This window comes from Pangasianodon hypophthalmus, chromosome 2 (genome assembly GCF_027358585.1).
Source record: "Pangasianodon hypophthalmus isolate fPanHyp1 chromosome 2, fPanHyp1.pri, whole genome shotgun sequence".
NCBI classification, from domain to species: Eukaryota; Metazoa; Chordata; class Actinopteri; order Siluriformes; family Pangasiidae; genus Pangasianodon; species Pangasianodon hypophthalmus.
In genome coordinates this window covers 18101671-18119659 of record NC_069711.1, presented here as the reverse complement: position 1 = coordinate 18119659, position 17989 = coordinate 18101671, and the positions used below count along the sequence as shown (strand labels likewise).

Below are 17989 nucleotides of genomic sequence, written 5' to 3'. Positions count from 1 at the left end.
CAGTGTTTGTTGGAGTTACGAGCTGCTGTGCTGTTACACTGTACAGCTCTACTGCTGATGTGTGAGCTGTAACTCTGTGAGCTGAATGTGTACCTGATATAGATACTAACGGTTTGGAACACAATGGCGCCGGGATTCTCTGCACGCGCTAAGTGCTGCGGTTAGAACACAAGCCCGCGGATTAGCCCTCAGCTCGTGCCTCCTCCTCCTCCTCTCCTCTCCTCTGCATGGAGTTTCTGATCACATGACCGAAAGTGGCCGATTTGAGCTCGCGCAAAGGGAGAGCGTTCCAAAAAAAAAAAAAAAAAGCCTACATTTCCCAAAATCCAATTTTACTCCAACTTTTAATGACATTTCCTTTCGGGTTGATTACAGAGCTTTTTTTTTTTTTTTTTTTTTTCTTTCGACTTCTTCAGAATACATTTTCGTTATACTGGAAGAATTTTGGCGCACGAAGTTTAATAAGCGGCCGACATGGAAACTGGGAAGCAGGGACAGAGCGGCGGAAAAGCTACACAAGCGAGGGCTTATTCAGTTCTCTAACGCGGAAAATAAGAGATCTCGGGGGCAGACGTGGTGGATTTTGACGACTTCTTGGGACGTTCTGCCTCCTGTTTGCTCTCCCGAGTTTTTGATTCAAAGTTGAGGGGGCAAAATGGCGGCCGATTCCGTGCAGGTAAGAAAACTTCAAATTTCTTTCGCCAAACCCATTGAGTTTCTTCTCAACAGCGCGTATTTACATTTTTAAGCGTTTGTTCTATGGTGAAGCTTTTATAAGGGTTATTTTTGTGTCGATTTTAGATACATTAGAAGAGTTTTCCCACTAGAGCTTAAGGCCTATAGGAAATAACTGCCGAATCCCAAATGGCACAATGTTCCCTACATAAGTCTTCTACATAGTGTATGACTTAATGGCGCTGTGCAGCCTATAGAGCACACTATTTGTCCAGTAGGGAGCCACTTGGGATTCAACCAGTGAACTAGAAATCCAACTGTTGATTCGGGCTCAAGAGGGAATTTCACTTTTTGTGTTCAGTCCACAGTGTATTTGTGAAGAAGTGTGTAAATATAATTAAGATGTGTATCTTATTAATAGGGCTTCATTCAAAAACTACAAAGGAGTTGTGTTTAAAAAAGTAGGAAAAGAGCTGTAGGCTAAATCAGGGTTGAGAAGGAGATACAGCCTCCTACAGAACACTGATTTTATTTGTCTGATTTTCTGTACGGCTTTCTCTTAAACTCTGAAGTGTATTTTTGGACGATGGAGGAAATAATCTGATCTGTATTCGGAGGAAAATGTTAGTTATCGGGGGTTTTGACAGCAGAGCTCCACGCTGTCCCACCCATGAGCTGTACTGGCTGATTCTTTATGGCTGAGGTAATGTTAATGCTCCAAAGCCCTGGATACATAACACACAACACAGACACACACACACAGACACACACACAGATCCTGTGCCTCAATCATGGTCACCCACATTTACCTCTACAGATAATTCTGGATTGATTTCCAACCCATAACAATTAATAACAGCTGCTACATTAACAGACTTAACAGTTTTGACTTGAGTGTTTCTCAGGCATGCCTCAAATTAAAACATAATACTTTACTTATGTAGAGCAATTTGTAGGGCTTTAGCAAAACTAACCACTAAAAGATTCAAGATTCAAGATCTCTATTGTCATATGTACTTTGGTACAATGAAATTCTTATTTTGTTTTTTCCTCACGAGAAAGACGGGGTAGAAGAACAACAAACAATGAATTGCAAAGACAATAAAAATACAAAAAATATACAGTAAGGAACAAGGCAGGAAGAATAATAAAAATAAACAATACACAATAGCCAAAGTCAGTTTACAGTCTGAATAAGAGAACCCATTTAAAACATAAATTCAGAAAATTTTAACAACACTCGTTTAACATTTAACCAACAAAAAAAAAAGTTAAAAGCAACATTCAACAACCGTAAGATTAAAAAAAAACCTGTTCGTAATGCTCAGGTGAACAAGAAGTGATATACAGAGTTTATGGCTATACTAAAGCCTAAGAGTTGACCCGCATGTTACTGTACAACAATCTGACTGTACCAGGAATATCTCCAAGTTTATCAATAATATTCGGATAGACTGGGAAACACCATATAAAAATAACAGCCTCCCAAAATCTGTCTAAGACAGGGATTTAAGAGCCAGAATTTTGCCAGTTTGTGCCTTTGTAAGTATGTTGTTACGTTAGTAAGTGGCGAAGTGGGGGAACTCAAGTCCAGATCTATTCTTAGCAGCATATCCTGCAGCACATCACACTGCCAGCTCCCCTCGAAGCTACTGAACAATGTTAGAATACAAGAAAGGTTCAGCTGTGAGTCATTGTGGGTTTTTTTTTTTTTTGAATATTTTTTTCCCACACCGGTCTCAATACTTGTGATACAGCTGCACTGATTCAGATCAGGATGTAGGCTGTTGGACAACTCAATGGCTATGTTTATTTCAATACTACCTATGCAGCTCTTTGTTAGTACAGTTATAGCCCTGCTGTTGCTTAATTGGTACTAACTAATATAAAACATGTGTTTCCCAGTTTTTTTTAGTGTTAACTAATATCGGCCAGTATACAGTAGAGTCCAAAAGTCTGAGACTATGTTAAAAATATGATATTTTTGAATGAAAAGTTTTTAAATAAATAAATAAAATGTACAGTATTGACCATGTTAACTCCTTTATACAAAAGGACAGATTTTCCTTGAGTGTTATGACTTCCACTGAAGCACAGCTTCAGATGACACTGATCTAACATGGATGTGGAGTCCACGCCAACTCGAGTGCACGCTTGTCATTCATGTAAATATTTCTGGGTTTCTACTTTTCCCTGAAGTTTTTGCTGATAAGTTAATTGTAATGAAAGCATTTTTCACTTGTTGTCTCAGACTTTCGGACCCCACTGTAATGTTACAGAGTCAAAACTGAAACAGATGCTGCTGGATTTGTTTAAACAGGCCTTCGCTGATATGATATGGAACTTAAACAAAACAACCATGTGTAAATATAAGTACTAGTAATGTAGACTAAATTTAAAACGTGTCAGTAAACATGAACCCTCTCAGCTCTTAAAGTCTCAAATTAGCATACATTTGTGCAGAAATAAGACATGTCGATATTCAGCTTCTAACCTTGTATTAGTTTAAGATTTTATCATGTTGTATTAATATTATGAATTTCTGTTGAATTTCTACATGTTGGGTGATAAATGATATCATAATACATCTTTCTGTTATTACTGGTGGCATGAGTACTTTTGTATTTGTGATAAACTGTGTTGTTATTCATTGTAATGACTGGCTGAAAGGATGTTAAAATCTATAGGTTTAATTAGTTGTTTAAGTGTTAAATAGGGCTGCAACTATAGATTTTTTTTTTTTTATTCTTAGATCTTCTGCCAAATAATGGCTCAAATATTCATTTAGGATAAGCTCAAGATTTAATTAAAGAAAAGGAGGTTGAACAAAAATAATACAAAAGGCTTTTCTAGGGGATGCCACCCTGTTACTAGTAATCGAAATAAAAAGCATAACATATCAACTTGTTTAAGTTAATTTTTTTTTTTTTTTTTTTACAGCAGACTACTTAACTAAAGAATTAAACATGCCACACGATACCCGAGGCAGACCAAGCTGCTTGCGTAAATGTTACAGGGTTATACAAGGTAACAAAAATGATAATAAAATTATAAGATGTCCAGCTGAGATTTTAATTCACATGCTGATTTTTAACTACCTGATTAAAGAATGGTAGTTTTATGTGGTACCAGAGAGCATGTAAATAACTGAGGTTCATGTTAATAAGTCATGTTAATAACTCGGTCGCAGTCTCAGTAAACACCACCAGGTTTTCTGCTGCTCTAGAACATGATCTAGTGCACACGCTCATTTAATTTTGCTTTCAAGTTCAGTCTCTCAGCAGTGCTAGCTAACTGGGCAGAGCAGTAGAGGATGCATAGCTCAGAAATAGTAACACTGGGAACTGCTGTTATCTAACTTAACTTGTTTTACGCTGTAGATAAGTCACCTTACAGAGCCCTTACAGGCATTCACACCAGAACACTTCCTCCTCAGGTGCTCACTCATGTAAGGTATGCTGCTGTGTCAGGTTTAGTTAAGTTTGCATAGACTGCACTGAATATTACCATGTCTCCTAACCTCAGATGGTTTTATGCAGTGCCATGATTTTGTCGTATGTTTTCAGTGCAGTGTAGAACAAAACTGGAACATAGTCTATGGAAATTTTTAGGTTTGTTAGTAGAAGTGTCAGTCATTTGAATAATCTTAGAGTTTTCATATTACTTTAATTATTGAATTTGTTGAAGCGTTGAACTGTTATCTAATGTTTTTTTTTTTTTTTTTTTAAATAACACTTTCTAGCAGTGCACCATTCAGTGCATCATTCAGCCGGTGGAATGGAAATCGACTTATCAGACATTTTCAATCAGTATGAACAAAGGAATTATTTTACCACTACAACCCTGTTATAAGATTATTCGGGACACGGTTGGGTTTCTGTGTGTAGAGTATCGTGACTCTGTGTTTAGTTGCTGGTGAGCAGGGCGATGGGAAATGGGAGGGGTGTGAGCCCCTTGCTGGCAAACAATTCACACCTCTCCACAATAACACTGGAACAGAGATAAAACAGACAGCACAACTAAAGCTTTTTTGATAGTTAAACGCCGTATACATCTGCTACAATAAAATTATAACATTTAAACCTAGTAAGCTAGGTAAAAAACTTATAAACTTATAAAAGAAACTGTGAATTCTTAAAGCCCTGAGTGTCTACTTCCATATGATCCATTAACCACTACTGTGGGTTTGACCTCGCAAATAAATTCAATGCTAAAAAAAGGCCTCTGGTAAAAAGAGTTAAAGAAAAAGTGGTTTGTGATGCATCAATCCCAATATCATCCCCAACACCATACAGTACACAAATACATCAAATACAGGATAAGTCAGTGGACCAGATTGAAAAATGTCAAATCAGGCACAGAATTGTTCCAGCTTTTTAGGCAGAAATTGCTGTATCCCTGCAGCCTCTTATTGAATAAGAAGCTTTAAGAGGAATAAACTATAATAAACTGGGGATTAATTGGGGTTAAATGCTAATGACTTTTTAAGACTTCAGTAAGAAGAAATGTTCCTTGAAGGACAACTTATTTTTGATTTTGTTTGTTGATTGCCATCTGATCTGGTCTTTGGTTAAAAGGCTGTAAATTGTTAATGTTGTCTCAAAGTATAATGTTAACTGGCTGATACCAGATCACAGACACTTTTGATGTGTTATGTTCAGAATCACTTGTCATTTCATTAGAGTTTTACACTTCAACGCTGTAGGTTCACTTGATGTAGTTCTATTTACAGCTCGTGTGTTTTGTTTGTCTTGCAGTGGTCCTGTAGAGGAGTTAACATGTGGAGGGGTGACAATAAGAGAGTTTTCCCTCAGTCTTAATGGCTGGTTTATGCTTGAAGCATGAAGCAGCGGTAATGTGAGCGGCATTGTTCACATCCTCAATTGCATACTTTTTGTTCATCTGGAGTATTAAATACGACATCTACTAGACAGCACATTTGAGACCAAACATCCCTGTCTTTCTGGGTTTCATGTTGAACTGTAATGTTTAGCGTTTAAATGCACAGCGATTAACCGTAATGGGTAAACCAGTTAGTGGTAGTACCCAACAACTGTCTAGAACAGTACATAAGTCAGACACAGTATGACACAGTGCCATACTGCCCCCATTATTTATATTGGTATTGCACCACTTGGTTGCCAAGGATGTGTAAAAGCGACACCCCAAACATCCACAAGACATGTGTGGCAGCCATCTTGCGTACTCGAAGAGGTAGTTAAAGGCAAGCATAATCCATCTTTAACAGCACCACAGTGCACCACAGCTGAAACCAAAACCTAACTGACTCTCTGTGTCAAGAGTTCAAAGACACAGCTCTGGACACAGTTAGGGACAGGTACAGGCTTTATTTGGGGCTTGATTATGAGAGAGAGAGAGAGAGAGAGACTTGAGCTTCAGGACAGGAAGTAAACTGTGCTCATGGTTAAGAGGGAGAGATGGTCTGATGGAGGACAAGGAAATGAATTATTTAATGTTTCTAAGGCGGTGATTGTGTGTGTGTGTGTGTGTGGTGTTCAAGTGTGCTAAGCTGTAATTCAAGAGCTATTATGGAAGTAATAAGGACTTTGCACACATACTGAATGTAAATCTTCTTTCTTACTAAAGAGAAAGAAAAAAAATCAATACACAGGTCATGATAAAGTACATTAAAGATTACAACCAGTGTTTTTCCAAAGAATAATATTTGACAGTTGACTGGCTTTGTCAAATAAAGTATAAATCAATGTTCAACTCACAGACCGCACACTTCTGTAAAAGTGCACAGCTTGCTCCGTTAGTGCTGTAAACTTCCACTGCATGTGATTGATCTTATTGTGTGTTACAAAATTACCCAGATGAAATTATGCTAATCAAAAAAATATATACGTCACTTTGTTGTGAGATCTTGCAGCTGTTTGAGGAAAATTTAATGCATCATCCAGAACATTTGGGTATTTTTCTTTTTACAAGGCAATTCTTCATTGCATATTGGTCTCTTTTTGGGGAAGTTGTATATAGTGACAGCATATCCTATATAAACCATTGCCACTGGATAGTTAATCTAGGAGCAATGAAAACTATTTTTATTTAAGCGCTCCCTTTTTACTTATTAAAAGAAATGGAAGAGTTTCTCTTGATGGTGGACAAAGGGTCAAAATGAACAGGTGAAATACCTCCTGCACAGACAGTAAAATTATAGTGAGCAGTGACATGACCTCTGTGCACTAGGACTGGTGACTCAGTACAGTAATAGTTGTTGTACTATCATCTAATCTGTTTGAAGATAATGTATAGAAGCAGATTAGATTGCAGCTGAACAAAGCACTACCGAAGCCAAGCAAGAGTTTTAATACCTCAACAGGAAGTTTCCTTCAGTCTAAAATTTAAAACAGGTACAAGAGCAGTAACACTGACATTGGTGCAGAAATCTTCCTGCCACCCCCACAATGTGATGCTGCCACCCCCGTGCTTCACAGTTCAGATGCTTTTCTTCGTATTAAAAGCCTCACCCCTTTTAAGAGCACTGATAAATAGCACTGATCTTTAACGACCAAAGAGTGCAATTTTTGTCTCATTTCACCAGAGAACACTCCTTCAAACGGTTGGTGATCACCTGCAAAAGTTCAGTCTGGCTTTTTTATGCCGGCCAGCAGCCTTTCAGGCCATGTAGGACTCTCTTAATGGTGACTGTGCATATTTTGTTATCTGATGTCTCCAACTCCATCAACAGTTCCTTTGTTGTTTTTGTAGGCTTCAGTTGAACCTTTGAGACCAAAGTTTGTTCATCTCTGGGCGTTAATTTAGGAATTAAAGCTGAAATAAATCTGTCTTTACTCAATTGTTTTAGAATGACCTCTGATGTCAACAGAGGCTCTCACTGACTTGCCAAAAGAAATCTATGGTAAAATAAAATGTGTGAAGTTGTGAAAAACTGAGCATGAATATCTTTAGCCTAGATTTATGTGAACTTTTGGCCACAACTTGGTCTGTTAATGTGCTATGTGGCTTCTTACTTATTTAATATTAATTGTTATAGTTGTATAGTAAGCTTTTTTTGTCTCTGCCTTTAATTTACTTGAAAAGGTGCTCTTATGAGCTGTCTGGCAGGTATTGTAATATGAAAATGCAATATTGACACATGTCTTGAGTCCATAGCATGTCCACACAAGCTCAGTGGTAACATCAATTTTGTGTGTGTGTGTGTGTGTGTGCGTGCAGTGTTTAATGAGCTTATCCTCAGAGAATGGCATGTAATTTTAGAGCTCCTAATCCACATTTAGTCCTTTTCTACCAACAAGGTGCCAGTGCTGGTGCCTAATCTCGAACTGTTGTGTTTTTCCATCACGGTAAATACATACATAATGCGGAGAGTTTAAAACTTGTAGCTGAGCAAGTGTAACTTCCTCTGAGCGGCAACACACTCTCAGAATTAAAAAAAAAAAAAAACCCAACAACAACATAACTCTTAATACACTTAATAATCATTAGCAATGTGCTATAGCTACTGAAGGACTTGACTTTGGGTGATAAAATAAGTTCTCCAAGGAAAAAGTTACCGGTTATTTTTATACCACTCATTCGGAATCTTCAGCAGTCTGATTATATAATGATATTGAGGCACCAGGCAGGTTCCTAAAAAGAAAAAGTTTTACTGTTCCCCAAACTCATGCCAGCACCATGTCAGTGGAAAGATGGTAACTGCCTCATTTATGTTTTCTTACTGCATGAGGGAGAACAAGAAGCCACACTATAAATCTGCTGCATTTAAAATGTTCTTGTACGTCTAGTCTCTCTCTCGCTGTGGCTCTGTAAAAGAAAATAGGTGGTGTCTGACCCACTTCCACCATAATTTCCTCTTGTCCCTTATCTAGTAGCAGAAGGTCTAGTTCACTAGAGTGGTGCTATAATATAGAAACTGTTTCAGAGAGATGACTGGCAAAACGAAACAACCTGGGTGACCTTTGCAACGTCGTACGCTTTTGCTAGTGTGAACCAGTGTAGAGTAAACATCTATGTGCCAGTATGTTTTATAGAGCACCTGCTATCAGCCGTGTGGGAATTAGCTACACAGTGTTGCTGTGTCATCAGTGTGTGGCCTTCTCTTTATTTATGGGAGCAAATTATGAATATTTAGATGTATTCAGATGGAATGTGATCTCAGCTCTGTGCCCTCAAAATAAATAACGTGCAGATTCAACTGACAATGATTCATCTTTCATCAAGAGTTTCACACATCCATTTCTTCTGCTCTCTCTCTCTCTCTCTCTCTCTCTCTCTCTGTCTATTTGTCTTTCTCTGTCTGTCTCTCATGCAGTGATTTTTAGAGAGACAGGTACTCAAAGTTAAAAAGAGGCAACACCAACTATAGCCAAAAAAAAAAAGTACATCAACATTAATCATAATATGTTTTTGACACAAGTTTTAATGAAATTCCAGCTGCACAAATTGCACAGTAGATATAAAAAGTGTACAGACCCCTGCAGGAGCGGAAACCAAGATAAATCATGTCAATCTTTTTCCACCGTTAATGTTCTATAGCAATCAACAAGATTCAAGTGAAAAACAAATAGAAACAAATGGAATGGCCCAGTCAGATCTTAGATCTAAATCCTGTCGAAAGCTTGTAGAGTGACTTGAAGAGGGCTCTGCACAGAAGACCCCGCACAGTTTGATAGATCTAGAGCATTTTTGCAAGGAAGTGTGGGCCTAAGTTAGTAGACTCTTACCCCAAAAGAGTGAGTGCTGTATTACAAGCAGAAGGAGCTTTAGCTAAGTATTAGTTAAGGTTTGCGCACACTTATGCAGCCAGGTTATTGTACGAATTTTCTTTCTTTCTTTTTTTTTTTTTTTTTTTTTGCCAAATTGTTTTTCACATGATTATTGTTGGTTGCTTTATCACTGTAAGGGTGGAAACAGATCTGACATGATTTGTCTTGGTTTAATTTTTTTTACAACACAAAAACCTGCAGTTTTCCCATGGGTGTGTAGAAGTTTTATATCCATGTACATACAGCAACAGCGTCACTACAGAACACATTTTTATTGCCAAACACATGCTCAGAGCGAGTACCTTTAACAAGCATTGAAAAAGTGTAATGCTATAAGTATAGCAGTCAGTCAACTGCATTGATTTTGAACACAAACTCAACTTCTTTACATTTGCTGCTGTGATGTGGATCCTGGGGAGGGCCAGTGTAGGGTCATAGTTCGTGGCTCGTAGATTGGCCACAGAAGGCAGTTATTTATTTATAATTTAATCATTACGATTTGAAATTACTGTTTGTTGTCAAACAAGACCAAAAGTCTAGCTGGATATATTTTTGAGCAGGCTAGTGTGGTGCTAAAAAAAAAAAAAAAAGTCTTTTAACATGAATTAAAATACCATGCAGCACTGAGATAGTTCATAGTAATGCACTGGGGAGAGTGGTGTTTAATATGGCGTACATGTGTTACTGAGAATAGTTCACACTTACTGACTACAACCGCCTTTAGCACTAGGATTTGAAAGAAGCATGTGTGGATACAGAAGCATACATACACTCACACAGTGTTGTGTTTGTTTTTTTTTTTTTTTTTTGTATTTATACAGGATTAAGTTCTAGTATATGTATCACAAACCATACAGCCTTGAAAAAAGAGCACTATGGATATCAAGAGAAAAGAGGCAGGGCTGGAGCACTCACAACCCCATGAATGAAAAATAAAGTGATTACATGTAAATAGTCCATTGTGGTGTGTGTGGTAACACGGAAAGTAGCTCCTTTCCCTCTTGTGGTTTCTTGTGAATGACTTTCACCTGCCAGGAGAACCTGCTTTTCAGATTAGGAGACTCTGTGGTAGTGCAACTCCTGCAGACTGTTGCGTTATTTTAAGAAAAGCCATCAGCTGCACTTAAGCACAAGCTTATCCGTCAGGCTTATCAGGACATTATTAGACGCTGTACTGATTTGCATGGGCCAGTCTCAGAGATTAGAGCCAAACTTGTAGTGGAAATGTCACATTTCAGTGTCTCTGGTTCTCATCTGATAAGCTGTTCGCGTGACAGATGAGTGTTTGAAAACGCCAGGGCCCTCATCTGCCAAAGGAGTGGCTGAAATCTTGGTAAGAAGTATTAGATATTTTCATATTTAAAAGCAATAATGTTACTGTAGACATTTCTGCCTCTGTGTTTTATTCAAGAAAAAGCTGCCTAGATAGGGAATATTTTTGGCTAGTATAATACAAATGTGTCCTGTTCAGTAAGCTATGTAAGCACAGCTGTCTTCTAAGGATCCTTATTTTAGAGACGTGTAAAGGAGCAATTTAAAGTAGTGTGTGTCCTTTCTATTGAAGCAGTCTTATAAATCTGTTCATCAGATGAGACGAGCTCCAAAAATCAAGAACAACCAAAAGACAGAATTGGTCATTCTTGGCAGAGCTTTTTTTTTCCCCCATCTCACAGCTCAATGGGGAAAAAAATGAAGAAATTTCAGACTCCAAACATATCTTAGCTGATAAGTAACATTTGGGGCAAGAGGTATAATGTCACAAATTCCATTTTATACCAAATTATACGTCGCCCAAACCACACAATCTATATCAAACTTTTTTGCCATGATAGACCAACAGACTACAGATTTAACAAGTTAAATTCACAAATGCACAGCTTTTCCTTGTCACAGTAACCATCCCAGCAGCTGTCGATGCTTAACATGCACATGAAGTGACTTGAGTCATGATTTGACTCCATATGTTGCCTTCTGAAACAGGAAGCCAGGGAGAGACTTGAATAACTTGACTGATTTGCACAACAGCCTTAGTCACTGTGATACAGCACACCCCTGCCCAGTCTACAGAAACTCAACAGTATCTCAGCAAGATCTAGAGAATAGGTGATAATAGCTTGAGAGTAACTTGTTTTTAACTGTGGAGGATTATTCATTTTGCACTGGCTGTAGCCTGGTACCTGCACTGATTGTGACAAATAAATCTGTGAAATTAAACTTCTAGAAACAAAATTTCAGCACAGCCAAAACACATACCTGTTAACTGTCTTAGCAGGGGTGGACAAATCATAAATTCATTAGCTAGCCTACCAGACAAGTGAACACTCCCATCTGTTGCCCAGAAACCTAACTGACTAGGTTAAAGACTGGCAGCTAAACCTAACAAGGTTTGGTGTATGGTATACACAAACAAGTATGTACTTTTCGGCATAGGGGACTACTCGGTCATAGTCGTCCTTTTTCCGAAGCGCCAAAATGTCTGTGGCAAATAGTGTTTGCACCCTCAACAAATTGTCAGCGAGTTTTGGCTATGAGCTGTGGTGTATACCCTTCACATCACATGTAAACGATATGCATGTCTGGCTGGCGTCTTTTATGTTCTCTCCATAGGTTTAACCACAAAATGACTTCTACCTATGATGGCTTCACACTGAACTTCCCTGAAATCATAAACGGTAAAATTAAAATGAGAATATTTAGCTGTAAGTGTATATTGGTGTCCACAATGACACAACATGTACAAGCTCTAAAACACATGAACATTTTTATTAACATTTTATAGTCCCTGAGTTATCTCCCACCTTGCTTTTACATTTTCACATTGATTGTCTTTATACCTTTAAATTTCCCTAATCTTATAGATTTTAAAAGATGGAGGCATTTTGAATCACAGCCTTGCCATGGTTTAAATTGTACAGCTTGGCCTAGGGCCTTTGTGTAACTGATTTGTAGCTTTGTGTGTGTGTGTGTGTGTGTGTGTGTGTGTTTGTGTGTGTGTGTGTGTGCATGTGCGTGCGTTATAAGCACGGAAGACTGTACATATAGACACACAGACACACATGCACACACATTGTATGTATGTATGTATGTATGTATGTGTATATATATCTATATATCTCTCTCTCTCTCTCTCTCTCTCTATATATATATATATATAGAGATACGCATACATACATACATACAATGTGTGTGCGTCTGTGTGTCTATATGTACAGTCTTTCATGCTTATAACACAGCCAGAGTTTACAGTTTGACTATAAATCAGAAGATTAACAGATGCACCCCTGGGTGCAGTAGGGTTAGTTCAAGGTGTGTGATCTGTCTTAACAAAAATGATTATGAGAATGAACTTTGTGGAAGATACAACTGTAAAGCTCACACCAAACGAGTAGGGCAATAACACATAGCGAATATAATTGTTTTCTTGAAAATGCTTGACTTTTTTTTGCGGTGCGGCTACTATAATCTTTCTTGTATGCTAACATTTAAATGGCCTGCTTTACAAACTCATCTAAAGCAATTACAAGCTCCTTCAGCTTCAAATCCCATGTTTCTCTCCAAATTACCATGTTGATGTGCGCCAAGTTGAAGACACACAAAAGGCAGTATGCAGTTCATATGATTTACTAAATAACTATTCTAACATTATGTCTCTGAAATTTCTTACTAATCCCCAGGGGTAGAAGAGGTACAGAAAATATATATATATATATATATATATATATATATATATATATATATATTATTTTTTTTTTCCCTTAACTAACTAGTGAAAGTTTACATCATTGTCTCTTCACCCATAAATAGTCTGGCAGAAAAAGAAATGTTTGGGGCCCAAAGCCAATCTTCAGTAATTGCTTTATCCTGGTCAAGGTCATGGGGGATCTGGAGCAGATCGCGGGAACAATGGGCATGATCGGGAATGCGCCCTGGATGGAGTGCCAATCACCATGCACACACATTCCCACCTAGGGGCAGTTTAGAGTAGTCAGTGTATCCACCTGCATATTTTTGGGAGGTGGGAGGAAATCAGAGAACTCCACACAGGATCAGGATCAAACCCTCGAGTGAGGCGGCATCGCTACTCTCTGTGCCGTCTGTATATAAACTGCTTAACAAAGTAGCAAAGTGATTCCGGTTCAAGATGCTACTGCTGTTTTATACTGCTGTTACTATTGTATAGATGATAAGTGTTATACAGCATCAGACTACACAAAACATCTGACTTCTGACTGAATAATGCGACATGGTTTAAGCCGAGTGTGTGTGGATGCTATGCAGTTTGCGTGATGATGGTTAACTACACTGTAGCTCCATTGCAAGATGCTAAACATTTCTAGGCTGCTTGATGACATTTCTGGTTAAGAGAGAATTACTACAATACCTGAATATTGATATTGAATTTTGTCACCCTGTGTTAGGGTTTTCTTCTTTTAAATGACATTAGCCGTGTGACATTTATCTGACAGTACTGTTATTGTGGACACGTCAAAATCCCATCCTTCCCCTTGTGTTCCGTTCAGTACGAGGCCACATTTTGACCAATGATGAAATGTGTGTCAGCATGGTGGCACAGCGGGTAGCGTTGTCGCCTCACAGCTCCTGGGATTGACCCTCAGCTTGGGATACTGGCTGTGTGGAGTTTTACCTGTTCTCCTGTCTGTATGGGTTTCCTCCCACCCCCTTTAAACATGCCAGTAGGTGTACTGGCTATGTCCATTGGTGTCACTGTGTGCACGTGGTGCCCTGTGATGTCCTGTCCAGGGTGTATTCCTACCTCACAGCCAGTGCATCCAGTCTTTCATCAGAGAACATTCTGTTTACTAGACAAGAATTTGCTTTCGGCACATTTGCATCTCAGTCTCATATCCTGACGCTGTTAAGGTTAGTATATTTGTGTGAATCGTGTAATCATGACATGGAGTATCAACATTACACCAGATTATATGCATATGTATTATAAAGAGGTCTCTGTGCTTTAAAAATGAACAGATTTGCATTAAAGCATTATGCAGTAAATGTAACAAAACCAAAGAATGAAAAGTGCCCAGGGGTATTAAAGACTCGAGACACATGTGGCACCTTGTTGGTATGTGAACAATGTAGTATTTTAAGGGCATAGCGTTTTCCGAATTCATGAATCTTCACATTAAGATGACACAGTGCAACATCCCATACAGACGGGTGACAAGTTATAGGAAAGTTTGTTCCTAGGGTAAAGGTGATCAGTAAGAAGAACTTTGTATTGATTTGCATTGACCCATTCCTGGCCACAAATCTGTGCCAACAAAATACAACACCATAGGAAAGCCACCGTTTTTCCTTTAATTTGTCATCTCCGACAGCATAATATTTAAAAGTCAAAAAGGCCTGATTAACCAACATTGTCTCTTTCTATTTCTCTCCTTTCCTCCCTTCTTCTCTCACTTTGGCTCTTTCATGTTGTCCTTTTCACCTTTTATCTGTCTTTTCCTTCTCTCTCTGGCTTTCCTTCTCTCTCTCTCTCTCTCTCTCTCTCTCTCTCTCTCAGAGTGACGCTCGAGGTCACATGGTTTCGGATCGTCTGAGCCTGATGGGTCTCAGCATGGACCTGTCCGACACCACAGTGCAGCAGAAGCTGGACGAGATCAAGGACCAGATCAAGCGCGAGCTACGCAAAGAGCTCAAGATCAAGGAAGGAGCGGAGAACCTGCGCAAAGCCACCACGGACAAGAAGAGCCTGGCTTATGTAGACACCATGCTGAAGAAGAGCAATAAGAAGGTGGAGGAGCTGCACCAGGAGCTGCAGGAACTCAACGCCCACATCGTGGTCAAAGACCCCGATGAACTCCGAGGTAAACTTTTACTTTTGGTACAGAACGATATAGATTAAAATGATAAAATAAGTCATGGTACACAAAAAAAAACAAGGAAAGGAAGAACACAAGTACACAAAAGAGCAATGTTCAAAGTACACTTCTATAGCTCTGTGTTGTAAAGTGATAACAGTGCTGTATAGAAAGAAAACTCCTCAGCCTGATTTATTAAAATTACTGTTTGAGTTTAAGCATTAAAAACCATAAACTACACTAAATGGCCAAAAGTAGATGGATGCCTAACCAGCACACCCGTGTGGTCTTGTTGAACATCCCATTCCAGACTTGGTCCCCCTTCACTTAGTAATCTCCACTCTTCTGGGAAGGCTTTCCAGTAATTTTGGAGTGTGGCTGTGGGGAAATTTGTGCATTCAGCCACAAGAGCATTAGTGATGTCAGGCACTGATGTCAGGTGAGGAGGCCTGGGGTGCAGTTGGTGTTTCATTTCATCCCAGAGGTGTTCAGTGGGTTGAGATCAGGGCTCTGTGCAGGCCACTCGAGTTCTTCCACTTCAACCTTGGCACACTATGTCTTCACAGAGCTCGCTTTGTGCGCAGGGGCATTGTCATGGTGAATCATGTTTTGTCCTGTTACTTCCAGAGAAGGGAAATCTTAAGGCTATAGCACACCGACATCCAAACAGCTGTGTGCTTCCAACATTGTGGCAGCTGTTTGGGGAAGAACCACATATGGGTGTGATGGACATACTTTGGGCATATAGTGTAAATAATAGTCTGTTGCGATTTTTGCATTTGATGATTTTTTAAAATAATTTTAAAAAGCCTCAGCAAGCCTAAATCAGCACTCGCTTTCTAATTAGGTTAATGTTTGTGCTTGAACTGTCATTGAGTCTGAGCAACCTTGCTAACAATAGCTAACTTGGCAAGCTTAGCTTACTGCATACATTCTGTCTGTCTAAATTTGTGGTTCTGAGTGGAATCCATGAACTCCCAGGAGCCCATGAAGCATATCCTGGGGGTCTGTGAACACAATATTAAAGTTACTATTTTTATAGATATTAGCCTGTTTGACTGGACACTTGAAATATTATTGTGCATATTTCAACTAATGAGCTTAATATTTGAATAGTTAATATTTTAATTATGTTCATAAAGCTGTATTAAGGGGTCTGTGGAATTTATTTTACAGTTAAAGTGGTCCTTTAGATGCAGAAGTTTAAGCAGCCCTGGTCTAATTAAGCCCATTCTCGCTTCTTGCTTTGCTGTGTTTAGATCTGTGGTGTAGCAGGCTGAGAGTCAAGCATGCTCATTAGGATATGAGGCCACAGCCAGACACTTCTCTCATTAGATATTGTTAATCATGGGTTTTGATTCAAAATTAATTTCAAGCTGATTACTAATGTACATTTTTAATACTTAGCCTTATATTCCATGGGAGCTTGAGCAATGTATCTAAATAATATGCATTAAACTTTTAAAACAAGACGGTTTTATGCCCCAGAATTACCAGTTAGCTTCCATTACAGAATGTTATGAGCACCAAAGGATATGTCAGGAAAACTATGTATTCAGCTTTAGTTATAAATTTCAAAAAGTTTTTATTGCATTTGAAATAGAGATGGCATGATACCACTTTTTCTTTTACAGTATGGATATGGAAGCCTTACCAGCCTTTTTTTCTTTAAAAACTTCTAAGCTTTAATTTTTTTTTGACTTCATAGTGAATTTTTTTCACACACGTAATCACTTGCATTGTAAATATAATAAATAAAATAAAGTACTAAGTATAAATATAATAAAATCAGTCCTAACAAAAGAAAAACCTGTCAAGTCCTTTTATATCTAGACATTTCCAATTCCAAAAATAAATTTCTTTTCCGAATTCAATTCCACTCTTTGCCATTTGTTGCAGAATTCGATGTCCGATATATTTTGTCCATTATCCAATCCACCATTCTGTTTTTGCTGGTATCGGCTCGTTACCAATACTGGGTGTGATATGAGTTTCATCTATAATTTGAAACATCTTAACCTTTTGCACTTTACTTGACCTTGAAGATTTGAGTTATTGTGATAAATAATTGTGGTTAAGTATTTAATTGTCTTTTCTCTCATAAAACAAATATTCTTATGATAGAAACAGTATAATAGTGCACGTGCTTATGTAAGTAAAATTCTGTCTGTTTTTTAGTCTGTAACAAAATGGAAAATTAAAATGAAATGAGCTAATTGCACTGAACAATAACCAATATACTATGACAAAAAAGTATGTACAGAGACAAAATTTTAGTGACTGTAAGTAAGTCAAATAAATATTAGTAAATTAGTTAATAAATGACAAAATGCAGTTCAAATATATTTAATGTTTCAAAGGCCTTAACCTAATGATGGCGTGGTGATTTGATCATATTAGTGAATCCGTCAAGAGGAAGTTTTCTGTTTGCTGATGCATTCTGTCTGACTGACTACATGCTTACATGGAAAAATATGATTACAGAACTTACTCTCGATCAGCTTAAATAATTGCATAATTGCTTAAATAATTGTGTGTGTGTGTGTGTGAGGCAGAGAGAGAGTGTTTGAGTTGAATGCTTGGAAAGATCTCTAGCGGTGCATAACAAGCCAGGGCTATGATTGCACAATCTCTCACGCTTTGTTAGGAATCCTTCCTGTGCTTCATTTAATGAAGTTGGGCAGGAGGAGACCTGTGGGAGTCACCGCCAGGGTTATGAACTCTGTGTGTACATATCCT

At 38.3% G+C, this 17989-nt stretch overlaps 1 protein-coding gene across 2 annotated transcripts in view; it reads left to right on the top strand.

Annotated features, from left to right (window-relative positions):
* The first annotated feature begins 235 nt into the window (after window positions 1-235).
* The window catches only part of pkn2b (protein kinase N2b), a 47756-nt gene continuing 30002 nt past the window's right edge, over window positions 236-17989 (top strand). The window contains exons 1-2 of one of the 2 annotated variants that reach the window (XM_026917991.3): window positions 236-676; window positions 14953-15256. In XM_026917991.3, the coding sequence (XP_026773792.3) occupies window positions 656-676; window positions 14953-15256 (325 nt within the window). In that variant the 5' untranslated portion in view covers window positions 236-655. Of the gene's footprint in view, window positions 677-720; window positions 1379-14952; window positions 15257-17989 lie in introns of those variants that run through there. The other variant, XM_053228071.1, reaches the window with a different exon arrangement.